The sequence below is a fragment of the Eutrigla gurnardus genome, assembly GCF_963514095.1.
Source record: "Eutrigla gurnardus genome assembly, chromosome: 15".
Classification (NCBI taxonomy): domain Eukaryota; kingdom Metazoa; phylum Chordata; class Actinopteri; order Perciformes; family Triglidae; genus Eutrigla; species Eutrigla gurnardus.
The window spans coordinates 19,574,040-19,590,314 of record NC_139938.1 but is presented as its reverse complement, the minus strand read 5'-3'; the positions used below and the strand labels follow the sequence as shown (position 1 = coordinate 19,590,314).

The following is a 16,275-nucleotide window of genomic DNA, read 5'->3' as shown; positions in this document are numbered from 1 at the left end:
GTTCAGTTGCTTGGGAGCTATCCAATCCATTCAAGGAAATTCTTTCCACAATGAAACAATGCCTTCGAGGCATTTAAGTCGGCTGGAGTCCTCCAACTATCAGTGATATTTGACACAGATAACTTTGTGAAAAGTCATGTGTGTCAAAGTCTCTTCAGGCCTCCATCCAAACACACTCCCACAAAAATGAATGTGGCTATTGTTTGAACTCCCAGCTGTCAAGCTAGCAACAAGAGGACAGGTAGGCAAGTAGGTAGATAGGTAGGAAGGTAGGTAGGTAGGCAGGTTGGTAGGTAGGTAGGTAAGTAGGTAGGTAGGTAGGTAAGTAGGTAGGTAGGTAGGTAGGCAGATTGGTAGGTAGGTAGGTAGGTAGGTAGGTAGGTAGGTAGGTAGGTAGGTAGGTAGGCAGGTGGGTAGGAAGGTATCTAGGAAGGTAGGCAGGTGGGTAGGAAGGTAGGTAGGTAGGTAGGTAGGTAGGTAGGTAGGTAGGTAGGTAGGTAGGTAGGTAGGTAGGTAGGTAGGTAGGTAAGACTGATCCTTCATTGTCTGATCACTTCTGTGTTTTCTTTAATATTTCTTTCATTCCTGACACACAAACAGAATCAAATAAGGTCAAAAAGCGGTACATCAATGAACATGCCAATGTACTCTTTAAAAATGCCATCTCCTCGTTACCACCTCTAAACCCATGTCATGCTGATGATCTTGTAAACATCTTTAATTCCAAAATTCTGAATGTCATAGATGTCATTGCACCTGCTACGGTTAAAACAATTTCTGGTAAGCAAAAGGCACCCTGGAGAAAAGCTGCTGTTGTGACAGCCCAGAGAAGAGAGTGCAGGAAGGCCGAACGAATCTGGCGGAGTACTAAACTTCATATTCACCATGACATCTATAAAGAGAGCCTCCGGGCCTACAATTTAGTCTTAAAAAGTGCGAGAGAAACATACTTCTCCAATATCATAAACAACAACACTAATAAGGCGAAAACCCTATTTGCAACACAAATACCAGCTAAACTCCACTCCACGCAGAAATGCAATGAGTTTGCATTCTTTTATACTAATAAAATTGAAGGCATCAGACGCGCCATCAATATCTCAAACAAAAAAGTTGGATCACCACCCTGTTCAGGCAAAAGTAACACAGCAATGATGGCAAGCTTTAATGCCATAGACTCTAAAACTCTAGTGGAAACGGTGACAAATCTAAAATCATCCACCTGCTGCCTTGATGCTTTACCTACCAACTTTTTTAAGAATGTTTTTGACTGCCTATCAATAGACGTATTGCAAATAGTTAATAACTCCATTCAATCAGGCAATTTCCCAAAGGCCTTCAAAACTGCAGTCATTAAACCTCTTCTAAAAAAGCGGAGCCTAGATGCCTCTATTATCAACAACTACAGACCAATTTCAAATCTACCCTTCATAAGTAAAATAATTGAGAAAGTTGTCCTCCAACAACTAAATCACTTCCTGGCTTCAACTGGCTGCCACAACAACTTCCAGTCAGGATTTCGACCTTTTCATAGCACCGAGACGGCCCTTATTAAAGTTGTAAATGACATTCGTCTTAACACAGACTCTGGCAAAACTTCAATATTAATGCTATTAGACCTCAGTGCTGCATTTGACACTGTCGACCACTCAATACTCTTGGACAGGTTGGAAAACTGGGTGGGGCTCTCAGGCACAGTCTTAAACTGGTTCAAGTCATATCTACAAGATAGGAACTATTTTGTATCCATTGGCGACTTTGTATCAGAACCTACCAATGTAACGTGTGGAGTCCCCCAAGGTTCAATCTTGGGGCCAACTTTATTCAACATCTACATGCTCCCACTAGGACAAATCATGCAAAATAATAACATTGACCACCATTGCTATGCCGATGACACCCAAATCTATGTAGCACTATCACCAAACGACTATCGCCCCATAGATCTTCTGTGCCAGTGCATTGAGCAAGTCAAAGGCTGGATGTGCCAAAACTTCCTACAACTAAATGAGGACAAAACTGAGATAATGGTTTTGGTGCTAAAAAAGAAAGGTTTAAAGTAATTCAACACCTTCACTCTCTGTCCCTGAAAACCTCAAACAAAGCCAGAAATCTTGGGGTTATTATGGATTCTGATTTACATTTCGACAGTCACGTTAAATCAGCAACAAAATCAGCCTACTATCACCTAAAAAATGTAGCAAGACTTAGAGGGCTCATGTCAGCTCAAGACTTAGAAAAACTTGTACATGCCTTTATTACTAGTAGGCTAGACTACTGTAATGGTCTCCTTGCAGGTCTTCCAAAAAAAAAACTGTTAGGCAGCTACAGCTTGTTCAGAACGCTGCTGCTAGAGTTCTTACAAAGACCAAAAAATGTGAGCACATTACACCAATTCTTAAATCCTTACATTGGCTCCCTGTATGTCAGAGGATTGATTTCAAAATCCTCCTGCTCACATATAAATCACTACATGGTCTAGGACCGAAGTATATCACTGATATGCTCCCACTACATAAGACTTCTAGACCACTAAGATCTTCTGAGACCAATCTGTTAGTGATTCCCAGAGTAAACAACAATCACGGGAGAGCATCATTTAGTCACTATGCAACAAATGGCTGGAATAAACTTCCTGAAGATGTAAGACTTGCCCCAACTCTGACCACTTTTAAAACTAGACTGAAAACTTTTATGTTCACCATAGCTTTCTGCTAAATCTTTTAATGTCTGCACTGTTTTTAATTATTGCAAATATGTTTTTATTCTCCTTTCTTTCTGTAATGCATTTTTAATTTTTTTTATTATTTTCTTTTAATTCTTCTATTTTTTTTTATGTGAAGCACTTTGAGTCTGCCTTGTGTATGAAATGTGCTATACAAATAAAGTTGCCTTTGCCTAAGTAGGTAGGTAGGTAGGTAGGTAGGTAGGTAGGTAGGTAGGTAGGTAGGTAGGTAGGTAGGTAGGAAGGAAGGTGGGTAGGAAGGTAGGTAGGTAGGTAGGTAGGTAGGTAGGTAGGTAGGTAGGTAGGTAGCTAGGTAGGTAGGTAGGTAGGTAGGTAGGTAGGTAGGTAGGTAGGTCGGTAAGTAGGTAGGTAGGTAGGTAGGTAGGTAGGTAGGTAGGCAGGCAGGCAGGCAGGCAGGCAGGCAGGTAGGTAGGCCGGTGAGTAGGAAGGTAGGTAGGTAGGCAGGTATGCGGGTAGGTAGGCAGGTGGGTAGGAAGGTAGGCAGGCGGGTAGGTAAGTAGGTAGGTAGGTAGGTAAGTAAGTAGGCAGGCGGGTAGTACGGTAGGTAGGTAGGCAGGCTGGTAGGTAGGTAGGTAAGTAGGTAGGCAGGCAGGCGGGTAGGTAGGCAGGTAGGAAGGACGGTAGGTAGGAAGGTAGGTAGACAGGCAGGCCGGTAGGTAGGCAGATAAGTAGGAAGGAAGGTAGGTGGGCAGGAAGGCAGGTAGGTAAAAATAAATCTATCTAATTATATATTTAATTATATACATACATTCTAAAAAAAAGTTGGTTAAATAAATCAAAAGATCATCTGCATATAAAATGATATTTGTGTTGGCCTATCTTCCCAGATATTAACATGATTGATCTAAATTCAACCTGTACCTCTGTTTAGTTTGTAGACTGTCTATTGTAGTTACCTGCAGGCCAGTTAGTACCTAATATTAATAATCTCTCATAATAAATGTGACATTTTTCCAAAGAGCAGTTTCCATGCATCTGTTTATTATTTGTGTTACGTTGCTGGTGTTGATGATTCACTGCTCTATGTAAAGACATCCAAGGCAGTGACGAACCGTAAAGTTTATGTCCGGTGACGTGTGCAGAAGAGTACTCAAACATGAGTACGGCTCGAGGCATCCCCTCACTGACGTGCATGTGTGCAAAGTGGAAGTACATGTTTGGATTTGGGGAGCGGCGTTGTTGCAATGCAAGAGGTGTGTTTGAAGTTGTAATTGTTTTAATCATCTGAGGAGTGTACTTTTGCAGCATTTTTTTGTTGTTGTTGGAAACAGTATCAACTTCCAACCTGTGAGATAAGCAATATTCCTAAAAATGCATCTTGTCTTGTTATATAACCTGGCATTCAGAGGTGATTATTAACAATAGCTAGCAGCACATGGCTGTTATCTTGATTGTATATCTTTAATCAAGTTTAATTCCCCCCTAAATGTCAGATTTGTCATCATTTATTGCTATCGCATATAAATGATCAATGATTTAGTAACGCTTGTTTTCAGAGAGGTGTGAGAACAAAAGGCCATGGGGGTCATTTAAAAACAATCAAGTGGTTTCATCAGCCGAGTGACTGTGAATACACATACACATTTCATGACAAAAGGGTGGACAGGGGTTCAACCTCTGGGAGCATGAATGGGTTATGTAGTTCCCGCAAAACACATTTAAGCCCCATGTGCAGAATGTGTTTGTTATTAAAGCATAATTCAAATTATTCAGTATTCATTCTCAGTGGTGAGCAGTTTTGCATCGCCATTTGCCCCGTTTTTTTTTGTTTGTTTGTTTGTTTGTTTGTTTTTACCGCAGGCAGCACTGACATTGGACATTTTCAAATCATTCATCCTCTGGAGACCATGAATGTCGGTATTAGAAACCACTATATGAAGGATATAGTGGTTTAATATTACAAATATTTTTTTAAATATTTATCTCATTTGTTTGCTTTTTTTTAACAAGGTGGGGCAAAATCTAATCTACGATTAACAAAGGCATCACAAAATCAAATATCTTCATCATGTGGGTACAATGAATATCCAAAGTGAATTAGGTTAGCCATGTTGGTTCACCATGATCCAGATGGAAATTTCTGAAACAACAATTAATTGGTTAGCCAAGACAATTTGCACTACAGACATTCATGGTCTCCAGAGGATGAAATGAATGACTTTGGTGATCCACTGACTTCCTATCAGCACTGTGAATTTAAGATTTGGTTTTCTGGGAAATATCTTCCAGCTATCGGATGCATCGCCATGAAATTTGATTTGGACATCTATGTTCTCTACCCAGTATGAATTTAAATAACTTTCGTGGTCCCCTGACTTCTCCTTTAGGGTCATCATGGGGATATTTATGTGAAATTTGGTACATTAATTTCCCCCCTCAGGATGAATTGTAACAACTTTGGTGATCCCTTAACTTACCTGCATGTCAAAATGTATAATGTCTCCAGAAACACCTCCAACACTGATCACATTCCTCTCGCTCTCAGCTGTACTTTTAGTTTTTTTGTGGTAGTTCTTTAATGTTAGCATGCTAGCACTCGTAAACACACACCCAAAGTGAGTCTCGCTCGAGGCATTCCCTCAATTGACATGTATGTGTGTGCAGCACGACAGGCCTCGCCTGAGAGCAAAGTGGAAGTACATATTTGCATGTTTGAATTCAGGGAGCGGCGGCGTCGTGATGAAGCAGGTGTGATTGAAGTTGTAATTATAACTAATCACTTGGGGAGTGCTTGCTTTTGCAGCGGTTTACTCTCTCGTGGAAAGCAGTATCAACTTTAAACTTGTGATATATAATTAACATTTATTTAAAATGCATGAACTCTTGTCTTTTTGTTATATAACGTGGCATTCAGAGGTGATTATTAACAACAGCAAGCAGCACATGGCCGTTATCTTGATCGTATATCTCCTTTATCAAGTTTAATCCCACACTAAATGTCAGTTTTGCCACATTTTATTGAGATCACAGAAAAATCATTGTTCCAGTAGAGTTTGTTCTCAGAGAAGTGTTAAAACAAAAGGCCATGGGGTTCTAAAATCAAGTGGGTTCGTCAGAGTTGAAATATGAATGTGCTCAGCACGTTCAGCACAATTGACAATTTTGAGGTGAGTGTCTAAATTATAAAAGGGTTCAAGCTCTGGGAGAATGAATGGGTTTAGTAGTGCCCACTTTACAATTAAAGCTCAATGTGCAGAATTTGCATGTCATTGTAGCATCATTTGAATTATTCTGATGATGTATGTTGTAGTTTTGTTGTTGCAAGCATTAGAAATGTTAACACAAACACAGTGGTTATCACATTTTGTTTGAAAAAGTACACATTTTGACCTGATTTATTTGCTTTTGTTATTACTTGGTGGGAACAGAACAAAAAAACTCTTGAAATGACATGGGTTGATCCTTTGGAGATGATGATTCAAGTTTTGTATTTTCATACTTGAAAGCAATGCAAGCATTTGTTACCAGTAATAAGTGTGCAAACTCTTAGTGTTAAATAAAATGAAAGAAAGTAAAAAGTACAAAATAAAATTAAGGATATAATACTTTCAGTGCAAGAGTGCAAAATGTAAACAGAAATTAATAAAAAAATCCAAAGTACATTAGGAACAGATATTGACATTTTCAAATCTTACATATTGTGGTTTTAATATTTAGTAATCATTTCTTATATTTATCCAATGCTTTTTTGGAAACAAGGTGTGGCAAGATTATACAGTTAAGGCAGCTTTAAAAAAATAAAATATATACATCCCATGGGGACAATGAATATTCAAGGTAAATTAGGTCTGTTGATGGGTCTGATCACCGTGGTCCAGATTGAAACACCTGAAAAACAATTAGAAGGTTAGCCACGATGTTTCCCACTACAGTCATGCATGGTCCCCAGAGGATAACATTCAGTCTGATTCTACTGATCTACTGCTGTAAAGTTGGCATATTTTTGGTTTTCAGTGACGTATCTTGGCAGATATTAGAAATTTGGTTCAGACATGTTCAACCTCAGGTTTAACAGGCAAGCAACTTTTTTGTGGCCAAATACGAAACCGCCAAATTCTCACATTTTTCACCAGGCTGCATGGGCACACCAAATTTGGTGGGGTTTTTTATGCTGAGGCCTTCAAAAGGCACATCAAACCTGTCAAAAAATAATAATAAGAGACATTCAAATTACAATAGGCTTGCAGCCCCAAATTGTCGGTGCTCGGGCCCTAATTACATTATTTGCTGCTATGCTGACATTTCCTCTATCGTGACCTTTGTAGCCACGCTCAAATTAAGCATTTTAGCTAATGTAGTTGACCCACATATGCTGTATGGGACAATGACCCATCATTTAAATGCAATCGATATGTTGTTTGAGCAGAGTAAAAAAATGAAGCTCAATCGGAACTACTTCCTGCTGACGTGATAAACCAGGTATTTTATCTCATTAAAGGTTGGTTCAATTAAGCAGGCAACAATACTCTGCCATGACTGTAAGGTGTCAAAGTTAGCCGGGCAACATTCCTTTTGGAGGCCGTTTGAGGTGTTACCTCGCTGACGCATCTGAACTCTAATTGTTTTCACCGGGTGGCAGCTGGGCGTGAATGGGATGGCCCGTTCTTACGTTTTTGTCCGAGTGGTCAGCTACTGGTCGGATTGGCATCAAATTTGATGCATTAAAAATATGACGTGAAATAAACATCATTTACAAAAATAAACATTTACAAAAAATAAACATTTACGATCTCCTGAGGATAGACCCTAATATTGTTGGTGACGCCAGTAAGCTTTCTTCTTCGTGCCACAATCAGGTCAAAATGTCCCATTTCTACACCCAAGGGAGTAAACGCCTTAACTTATTAGCAGACGCATTGTGTGGTTTCAGCCCTGTTCGAATACAATAATACTCGGAGTATATCACGCTACATGACTGAAAGCACTGGACTCAGTGTTTTTTTAAGGACCTGTAAAAGTTTACAAGGCCATGCTATCAAGGTTCTTATCAGACTCCAAGCTGTTTCGGTGTCAAGTCAGAACCACGGTCTAAAGACCAAAGTCAAGGTCACCAAGTCTCTCTGCTCGGGTTGTTGAGTTCTGGTGGTTTTTAAATCTTTAGAGAAAGAACACATTTGTATTTAGCTACACAATATTTCAGAAAAGAACAATAAAGAAAATGTAACCTTATTTTTAACACCATCTTGAAATGTGAATATTGTTGAATGGTGCAGAGAAATTAGTGTTATATTTATTATAATTATTATTATTACAATTATACTTTACTTGAGTATATACAACATATTTGTAATCATGTTTCTGTATGTGTTGTTAGCACCCCAAAAATATTTCCCCGCTACATTTCTTAGATGGTTTAATTTAAAATAACAAATATCCCCACCCCAAAAAAAACAGACAAAAAAAACAATGAAACAATAAACAATTGAAGAAAAATGTATTTGTGTGGCATAACTTCTTCTTTCTTTCCATAATAATCATCACATTACATTGTGGTGTTTGTAATTAAAAGGGAAGAATTATGAGTTAGGCTACTGTTTTTTCTTTGGCACCGTCAATGCACCAACAGTAGTTCTCACATTCCCCACGGCACCTGAAGGCATCGCCTCGCTGGGTGGGAGGGGATGTTTACAGCACGCAGTAAAAACTCCGCCACACGCCACCTCTGTGTTATTCTTCAACAGGAGCAGCTCCGGGTAAACAGTGCGGCACAGACCGACGAGTCCCGCGAGCCGCAGACGCAGCAGGACGACGAGCGAGCCGCAGACGCAGCAGGACGAAGGAGCGACGCGGCTGTCCGGCCTGTCTGATCACATATCGATTTTTTTCTTTTTTCGAAGAGCATTAAACATGCCGTCTCTGCGACACTCGTACACGTTGACGGTCACGTTACCGGAGGAGCCCGCCGCTTTCTCCATAGACAAGCAGGACTTTCGGCGGAAGAGCCCGTCGTTGTCCCGGTCCAAGCTGGTGTCCACGTTCATGGGTCTTATCATCAACCAGGCCAAGGTGAGTCCTGGTCCTCCTCCTCCTCCTCCTCCTCCTCCTGCTGCTGCACCTCTCCTCTTATTGAATATCTCATATTGATCAATTAAAGTTGATTTAACAGCATTTGTATGTCGGGCCTGCTGTGTCAGACCAGATACCTCCAGGAAGGGGGTCCGGCTGGGCCCTGAGATCTGATTATTTATCTTTTACAGATTATTATTCTCACATGTGCAGTCTTTAAAATGAATGTTATTTGGATGGTTTCCATGTCAGGAAGGGGACAACAACTTGTTTTCTTCAATTTGTTTCTAATATGATGCAACAATGTGTCAGATTGTTAAACCTGGGTAAAGTTTGTTCAGGATACTTGAGTTATGTCATCATGTATGCTGACATAACTCTCTCCACTAAAACAATTATAAAACATATTGATACAATCTCATATTGCTCACTTTAAGTTGATTTAACAGCACTTGTAGGTCCCGCCTGCTGTGTTAGACTACATAGGTCCAGGAAGGGGGTCCGGCTGGGCCCTGACATCTGATTATTTAGCTTTGCTGATTTTCTTTAAGTGCAACATTAATGCTTTTTTTTTATTGTTTTAATGTCAGGAAGGGGACAACAACCCGTTTTCATCATTTTGTTTCAAATATGATGCAACAATGTGTCAGATTTTTAAACCAAGTTTGTTCAGGATACCTAGGGATGGCAAAGTTATGTCATCAGGTATGCTGACATTAACATTTCAGAGTATTTTCCACTTAAATATGGCAGTGAAGTCACTAATATCCAGTAAAAAATACTTAATATATACTAATTCATTCAAACTGGACACCATGAAGCAATATGGTTTTTAAAGTTGAATTAAAACACGCCCCGTTCATCTTTTTGAAACCACATTGGGAAGCCATAGAGGGTGGCCGAGTTACAGCCCTGACCTTTTTGACCCCCCCTTTTCTTTTATCTGCCCTCAAGTGGTGAAGGACGTAGAAAAACCAGCAGTCCGAGTGTGAAGGATTATGTTGCGTAACAGGAGGGCTGATAAGCAACGCGTCCGGACTGTCACCTTTATCGCTTGCACAGAACGTTTCATGAACACACAGCCCGCACATTCTTCTCTGTGTGTGTGTGTGTGTGTGTGTGTGTGTGTGTGTGTGTGTGTGTGTGTGTGTGTGTGTGTGTGTGTGTGTGTGTGTGTGTGTGTGTGTGTGTGTGTGTGTGTGTGTGTGTGTGTGTGTGTGTGTTTTGGTCACAAGGGTGCACTTTAGACTGTTTCGTCCTTGAAGGGGATGTTAGTCGCTCTTTTTCTTTTAAGCTCGTTTATGCTTCTGAATCAGTTTGACAAACTTGCTTTTCTCTGATATTGTTTTCCAAAAATGAGATGATATTTCTGCAGGGAGGTGCAGGTAGAGGCAGTGTGGGCTCCTTCGAGTTTGGATGGGGAACAATTTGCAAATGCTAACATGCTAACACGCTCAACAAAGATGGTGAAGCAAATAACCATTACCTTTTATTGTCAGAACATTTCTATTTATAATACGTTAGCGTGTTGATATTTGTTTTTTCAGAGATGACTTAACTTTTTTATCAAGTTTGTCGCATGCACCAACTTTTTGTTATCACCCTTCAAGCGTCTGTAGCAGAAAAAAACATGGCCCTGCCTCTTTTTTTTAATTCGTCCTCTCTAGTTAGTTACATAAACTTTTGCTGGAGTCTGACAGATTTTGGATCTCTGCCCAGCCTTCTGCTCTTATGTAAGGCAGGCTCTTGTTTTCACTGTCTACAAGGGAGCGGCGAGGTCGCTGCACGAGTGTCGGTGCTGCTTTTCCTCGTCACATGTTGTTCGGCCTTGTTGGCCGGGCGTGAATGTGGCAACATCCTCTTTTGGGGTCTTTTTTAAGATCCCAACCCCCCCGCTGGTCTGGTGTTTACCAGATCGGTGCAGCAGATCGGGGACCGTATGGTCACCTTCAAATACCGCAGAGAGGAAGAGAAACACAATTTCATTGTCGCAGCACTAAACCTCTCCACGAGTGAGCTTTAGTTTAATCGATTCTCAAATAGCAAATTCCTCTAATATTGCAAGGCAAGGCCATTTTATTTCTATAGCACAACAAGGCAACAACAAGGCAATTCAAAGTTACATAAAACAGTGAGAAAGTTTAATCAATTGTGTTGTTTACTGAAAGGCAGCGGCAAACATTAAAGTCTTCGGTCTTGATTTAAAAAGCTGAGATTTTGCAGCAGACCTGCAGTTTTCTGGAGGTTTGTTCCCGATAACGTGGTGCGTTTAAAAACTGAACGCTGCCACTCCATTGTATTTGCATTCTACTTCTTACACGTTCACTTACAAAGGTCACATGTGGAGCTGACCCACAGATATGATGCAACGCTGATGGGGAGGAGCGCTGAGGGCAATTTAAGAATGAAGTGGAATATATTTACACTAAATACAGCGAGGGTTTTATGTGGGTGCGTTCGTCATCGTGTTGTTGCCCTGACGACAGCATGACCTGCAGGGTCACAAGCCGACACGTCACCCGTTGCGTCTCCACCCTGACCGAGAACAACTTCTCTTGCTCGTGACTTCTCCTCCGGTTGCACATAAATCAGCAGGTGTTTGGTGGCTTTCATCAGACGCTTAAACCGCCAGATATAAACTCCACTCTCGGCAGCGATTTGAAACTCTCTGCACAAACAACCTGTCGTCACATCCATCGTCCCCCAGATTCTCAGTAGAGATTTTTTGGTCACACGCCCAGTGTGATGTCATCGATGCAGGGACACGACGGTGCGTGTTGGTATTTCATCCAAACATGTGAAACGGTTGCTGATGATCGCCGCTGCCAACAGTGCGACGGTCAGATGGTGTGTGTTGAATAAACGCCAGACGGTCCTGTGGGGGGGGGGGGGGGGGGGGGGATTATTCACACCGGTTACCTCATGTGGGGGAGGTTTAACAGCGAGCTCCACCGATGAGGTAAAAGATACAATAAATATCTGCATGGACGCTTTTAGATTCGAGCTGCTTCTCTTCTTCATCACTAATACATCATCACATGTGACATGGCGGATTAAATGAGGTCATATACAAGACAATAGCTCGGAAGACTGTCAGACTCTATTAATGGATGCGTTGGAGCAGCGCTCACTCATTTTACATTCACATGACACCAAACGTTTCCCGTTCAGGGCCCGGTCTCGTCCCACAGGGGACCAAAGTAGGGCCAAACAAACCCCCAACTCAGCCCCATTAATATCCTTAACACACACATACTGGGCTGATGTGAAACCGATCTAGAAAAGCACATTCTTTCCCATTTAATGCGCCTGTGAGCAAGTTTGCAGTATTATTGTTGTAGGATATGTCGGCACTTTTGTCCCCCCCTCCACCCAAAGAGGGTAAAAAGTTGATGAAAATTGCCCATATTCCCCTTCAGGACTTCAGTCGTTGCAGGGCTTGACATTAAGAGTTGCCGGGTTGCCATAGGCAACGACGCTCTGTGTGCATTGGCTTGCACGCCCGCAGGCATCTCTTTTAGAGACGATCGTGAAGCATATTTGATTGTTTGACTGTGGGATTATAAATTTGACTAATCCCTGAAGAAACATCCTGCCGTCTTTGAGCCGGACAGCCTGACAAACACTTGTAAATACTACGTGTTTCTGCTGTGTGATACCTTTTTTTTTTTATCTGCGTATAATTCTCCCTTAAATGCACGAATCGACTAAAATTAATGTTTTTTCTGTTTGCATAGAACAAGAGTCCTCAAGGCCTGGTGGGCCTGAAGAACCTGGGAAACACCGTGAGTGAGCATCTACTTCACTTTGCTGTCTAACGCACATAACGCCTATGACGCCATCATCTCATTCATCTTTGTTTATTTCCAGTGTTTCATGAATTCCATCCTCCAGTGTCTGAGCAACACTCCCGAGCTGAGAGATTACTGCCTGAGAAACGTCCACCGCTCGGACCTCAACAACAACAACAACCGCAGCAGCAGCTCGACCAACGCCGCCCTCATGGAAGGTAGGGACGAGAGCTGTCAAAGCGATAACGAGGAACATGTAGTCCCTCAGCCGATGTTGAGTCACTTTATGGCTCAGCGGGAGGTCACATATCATGGGGTTTTATGTGCTTTTTATAGTCTGTGCACTAACTCACTGCTGAAGGTCTGACAGTCGTATACCTCGGATCTCTGGGAGGAGCGCCACAATGATTAAAAACCCACATGAGGATCCCAACCCGACCTCAAAGCTTTTATTTCCACACCAATGAGACACATTTCAAGCCCATCAAAACGCTGAATCTTTATCTAAAGAGTGCAGATTTCTCTCAAAAACCTTGTGACGTTGGAGGAAAATGCAAATTTTGAAAGTTAAAACGGGTTGGATTTTGTCAGGGATGTTATTGTGAGCTTAAGAAACCTCTTTTTTTTCATGATCATGTTGTGATTTCCTGTCTTTCCTCCTCCTCAGAGTTCGCCAAGCTGACTCAGAGCCTGTGGACGTCTGTGAACAACGAGGCCATCAGTCCCTCGGATTTCAAGAGCCAGATCCAGAGATTCGCTCCCAAATTTGTGGGCTGCAAGTACGTCTTCCCTCCTCCGCCTCCTCCTCTTCCTCCTCCTCATTAAATCCACTTGAAGAATAACAATAAAGTAACATTGTCTTCTCCTGTCTCCCTGCAGCCAGCAGGACGCCCAGGAGTTCCTGCGCTTCTTATTGGACGGCCTCCACAATGAGGTGAACAGAGTGACAGTCCGCCCTCAGGTGTCTGTGGAGGACTTTGACCACCTCTCGTAAGTCTGACCCCCCCCCCAGCTCCCAATAAGTCACTCATAACCTGCCCTGTCACCGACACCTGTCACTGCCATGACGCACTGATGAATGAATGAATGAATGAATGGATCATGAATGAATGGTGGAACAATTTGAAATAACCGGTTTCTGAAATAATCCCCCTAAATATGTGAAAATACATGAGCCATATGTACTTATCAATCCCTGAACGACCCTTTGCAATGTCATGAAGTGGCTCCTTATTGAAAATAAACTCTCCTGTTTGGTTTCACCCACAGGGACGATGAAAAGGGCAGGCGGATGTGGAACATGTACTTGGAGAGAGAGGACAGCAAAGTCGTGGGTGAGAGACCTTGACGGGCTGCATTCTAACCTTTAAAACCATCCTTAAAATGTGGATTTAAAGTAATTACTCTGGTTTCCTTTTGTAGATCTGTTTGTCGGACAGCTGAAGAGCTCCGTCACCTGCACCGCCTGTGGCTTCCGCTCCACGGTGTTTGACCCGTTCTGGGACCTCTCCATCCCCGTGGCACAGGTACGGAGAAGGGTTAAACCATCTGGATGGAGTGAAATAGTGTGTATTCCATGTAGTTTGCTGACTCTCTGCTCTGAACTTCGCCCCTCCCCCCCCCCCAGAAGAGCTCCGGTGAAGTGTCTCTCAAAGACTGCCTGAGGCTCTTTACCAAAGAAGACGTGTTGGACGGAGAGGAGAGGCCGGTAAGGAGCCGCCACGGTCCACCTTCCTCTGTGAAGATGATGTATGGATGACGACGGTATCTCACTCTCTCTCTCTCCCTCTCTCTCTCTCAGACATGCAACAGATGCAAAACCAGAAGGAAATGCACCAAAAGATTCAGCATCCAGAAGTTCCCTCAGATCCTCGTGCTTCGTATCCTTTCCTCGCAGATGAATAACTCTCCAGTATGAAAGCTAAAATAGAGCTTATCAGCAACAACAAAAAAATGTTATTTTTGTGCTGCCGTTGGTGGTTCAGGAGGTCTAATTGTACTTGCATCATATCTGTGAAGTAGCTCAGACATAAAATATATTTCCCTCTAAAACGCAGTAGAGCAGAAGTAAAAAAAAAAAAAGTACTCTTAAGTGGTGTTGTGCTCCTTGACTCGGCGTTCCCTCTCAGACCTGAAGCGTTTCTCAGACTCCAACGTCCGAACCAGCAAACTCTCCACTTACGTCAACTTCCCTCTCAAGGATCTGGACGTGCGGGAGTTCGCCTCCGAGAGCAGCGGTGAGTATTTTTTACACAATTCGTGCTCGATTTTTTTTGCCAAGCGTGGCTGGATTTCACTGACGGCGTTGTCCCCTCTTGCAGAGCGCCCCGTGTATAACCTGTATGCCGTATCCAACCACTCTGGGAACGCTCTGGGAGGCCATTACACGGCCTACTGCAAGAACCAGACACTGGGGGAGTGGTACAGCTACAACGACGCCAGGTAAATCACATCTATTCAGACGTGTGTTGTCAGACTAATAAGACCACATTTGCACATGTTGTATGAGAGAAAAACAAGGTGTGGCGTAATTATGTGCAGCGAGGTGTTCTCGTGTTCGGGGTGGTGTAACGAGCGTGGTGTACTGTGTGTTCTGTGCAGGGTGAGCCCCGTGTCCTCCAGCCAGGTTCGCAGCAGCAACGCCTACGTGCTCTTCTACGAGCTGGCCCCATCCCCGCACTGCAAATATCAGATGTGTCGGCTCTAAAGGGAGTTCAGAAATAAATAAATATATATATATAAAACCAGCAGTCCGACGCCGTCCAGCCTGCTGGGAGATGGCTCCGCCTAGTGGAGAGAAGCCCGCCGTTACAGACTGTGAATGCTGAGCACAAAAGACAAAAAGTGTTGCAGAGAGAGGAGAAAACAACCTTCCTCTCCCAAGTTTTTTTTTTTTTTTTAAAGCCGGATGTGACGGTGCATTCTTCAGGATGTCGAGAAGCGACACTTCTCGCATCGTCCCCCCAAAATATATTGTTGCAGAAATTCAGCTCAAGGCACAACTTCGGACCTTCTTCATGGCGAAACATGCAACAGTGGATTCCAAAAACGAGGAAAAACATTTTACAGCTGTGCCTGGACCTGAATCTACACGCTCAATCTTTCTTTTTTTCATGCACTTTGGGCGTGGACTATTAACCTTAAGGACGTCAGAAAAAAAAAAGCCTCACGCAGCCACTGCAAATAAATAATTTATTGTATTGAACAGAGTGCCAGTAACTGAGAGAGCGTGGTGTAAATGTCATTGAACAAAAGCCTTATAATCATTTCCTCTTAGAAACGTAGAGAGGATGTTTTATGTCAAAGCACATTTTATTTTTGTACAGTATTTATGGACAGCGCAGTGAATGTAACTGTACTGTGTGTGTGTGTGTGTGTGTGTGTGTGTGTGTGTGTGTGTGTGTGTGTGTGTGTGTGTGTGTGTGTGTGTGTGTGTGTGTGTGTGTGTGTGTGTGTGTGTGTGTGTGTGTGTGTGTGTGTGTGTGTGTGTAAGCCAGACATACCAAAGCAGCTGTATTAAATAAGTGCATCAACGATACTTCTTCCAGCAATAAAGTTGCTGACTTTGCATCTAAGTCAGTTTCAAGAGTCTATAAATGATTAAACTTCGATGTTAACTTACATTGCATAGTGTGTATTTTTTTTTTTCTCCATTTAAACCCTTATTTATGCAGCCCGGCCAGCCAAAAGGAAGAGTCCATGAGGGTAAAAACGCCACTGAACCAGTGACAC

At 42.4% G+C, this 16,275-nt stretch overlaps 1 protein-coding gene across 2 annotated transcripts; it reads left to right on the top strand.

Annotated features, from left to right (window-relative positions):
* Nucleotides 1–8,412: 8,412 nt before the first annotated feature.
* On the top strand, nucleotides 8,413–16,068 carry LOC311025638 (ubiquitin carboxyl-terminal hydrolase 2-like). Of its 2 annotated transcripts, none has more exons than XM_084028640.1 (12): nucleotides 8,413–8,752; nucleotides 12,490–12,537; nucleotides 12,623–12,761; nucleotides 13,211–13,322; nucleotides 13,423–13,533; nucleotides 13,813–13,877; nucleotides 13,966–14,069; nucleotides 14,174–14,251; nucleotides 14,345–14,423; nucleotides 14,673–14,780; nucleotides 14,865–14,985; nucleotides 15,145–16,068. In XM_084028640.1, exons 1-12 carry the CDS (start codon nucleotides 8,594–8,596, stop codon nucleotides 15,248–15,250), a joined length of 1,230 nt encoding a protein of 409 aa, XP_083884766.1. In that variant the 5' UTR covers nucleotides 8,413–8,593; the 3' UTR covers nucleotides 15,251–16,068. The 2 variants fall into 2 exon arrangements, with proteins under 2 accessions (XP_083884766.1, XP_083884765.1); XM_084028639.1 differs by having other exon boundaries at nucleotides 14,171–14,251.
* Nucleotides 16,069–16,275: the final 207 nt, after the last annotated feature.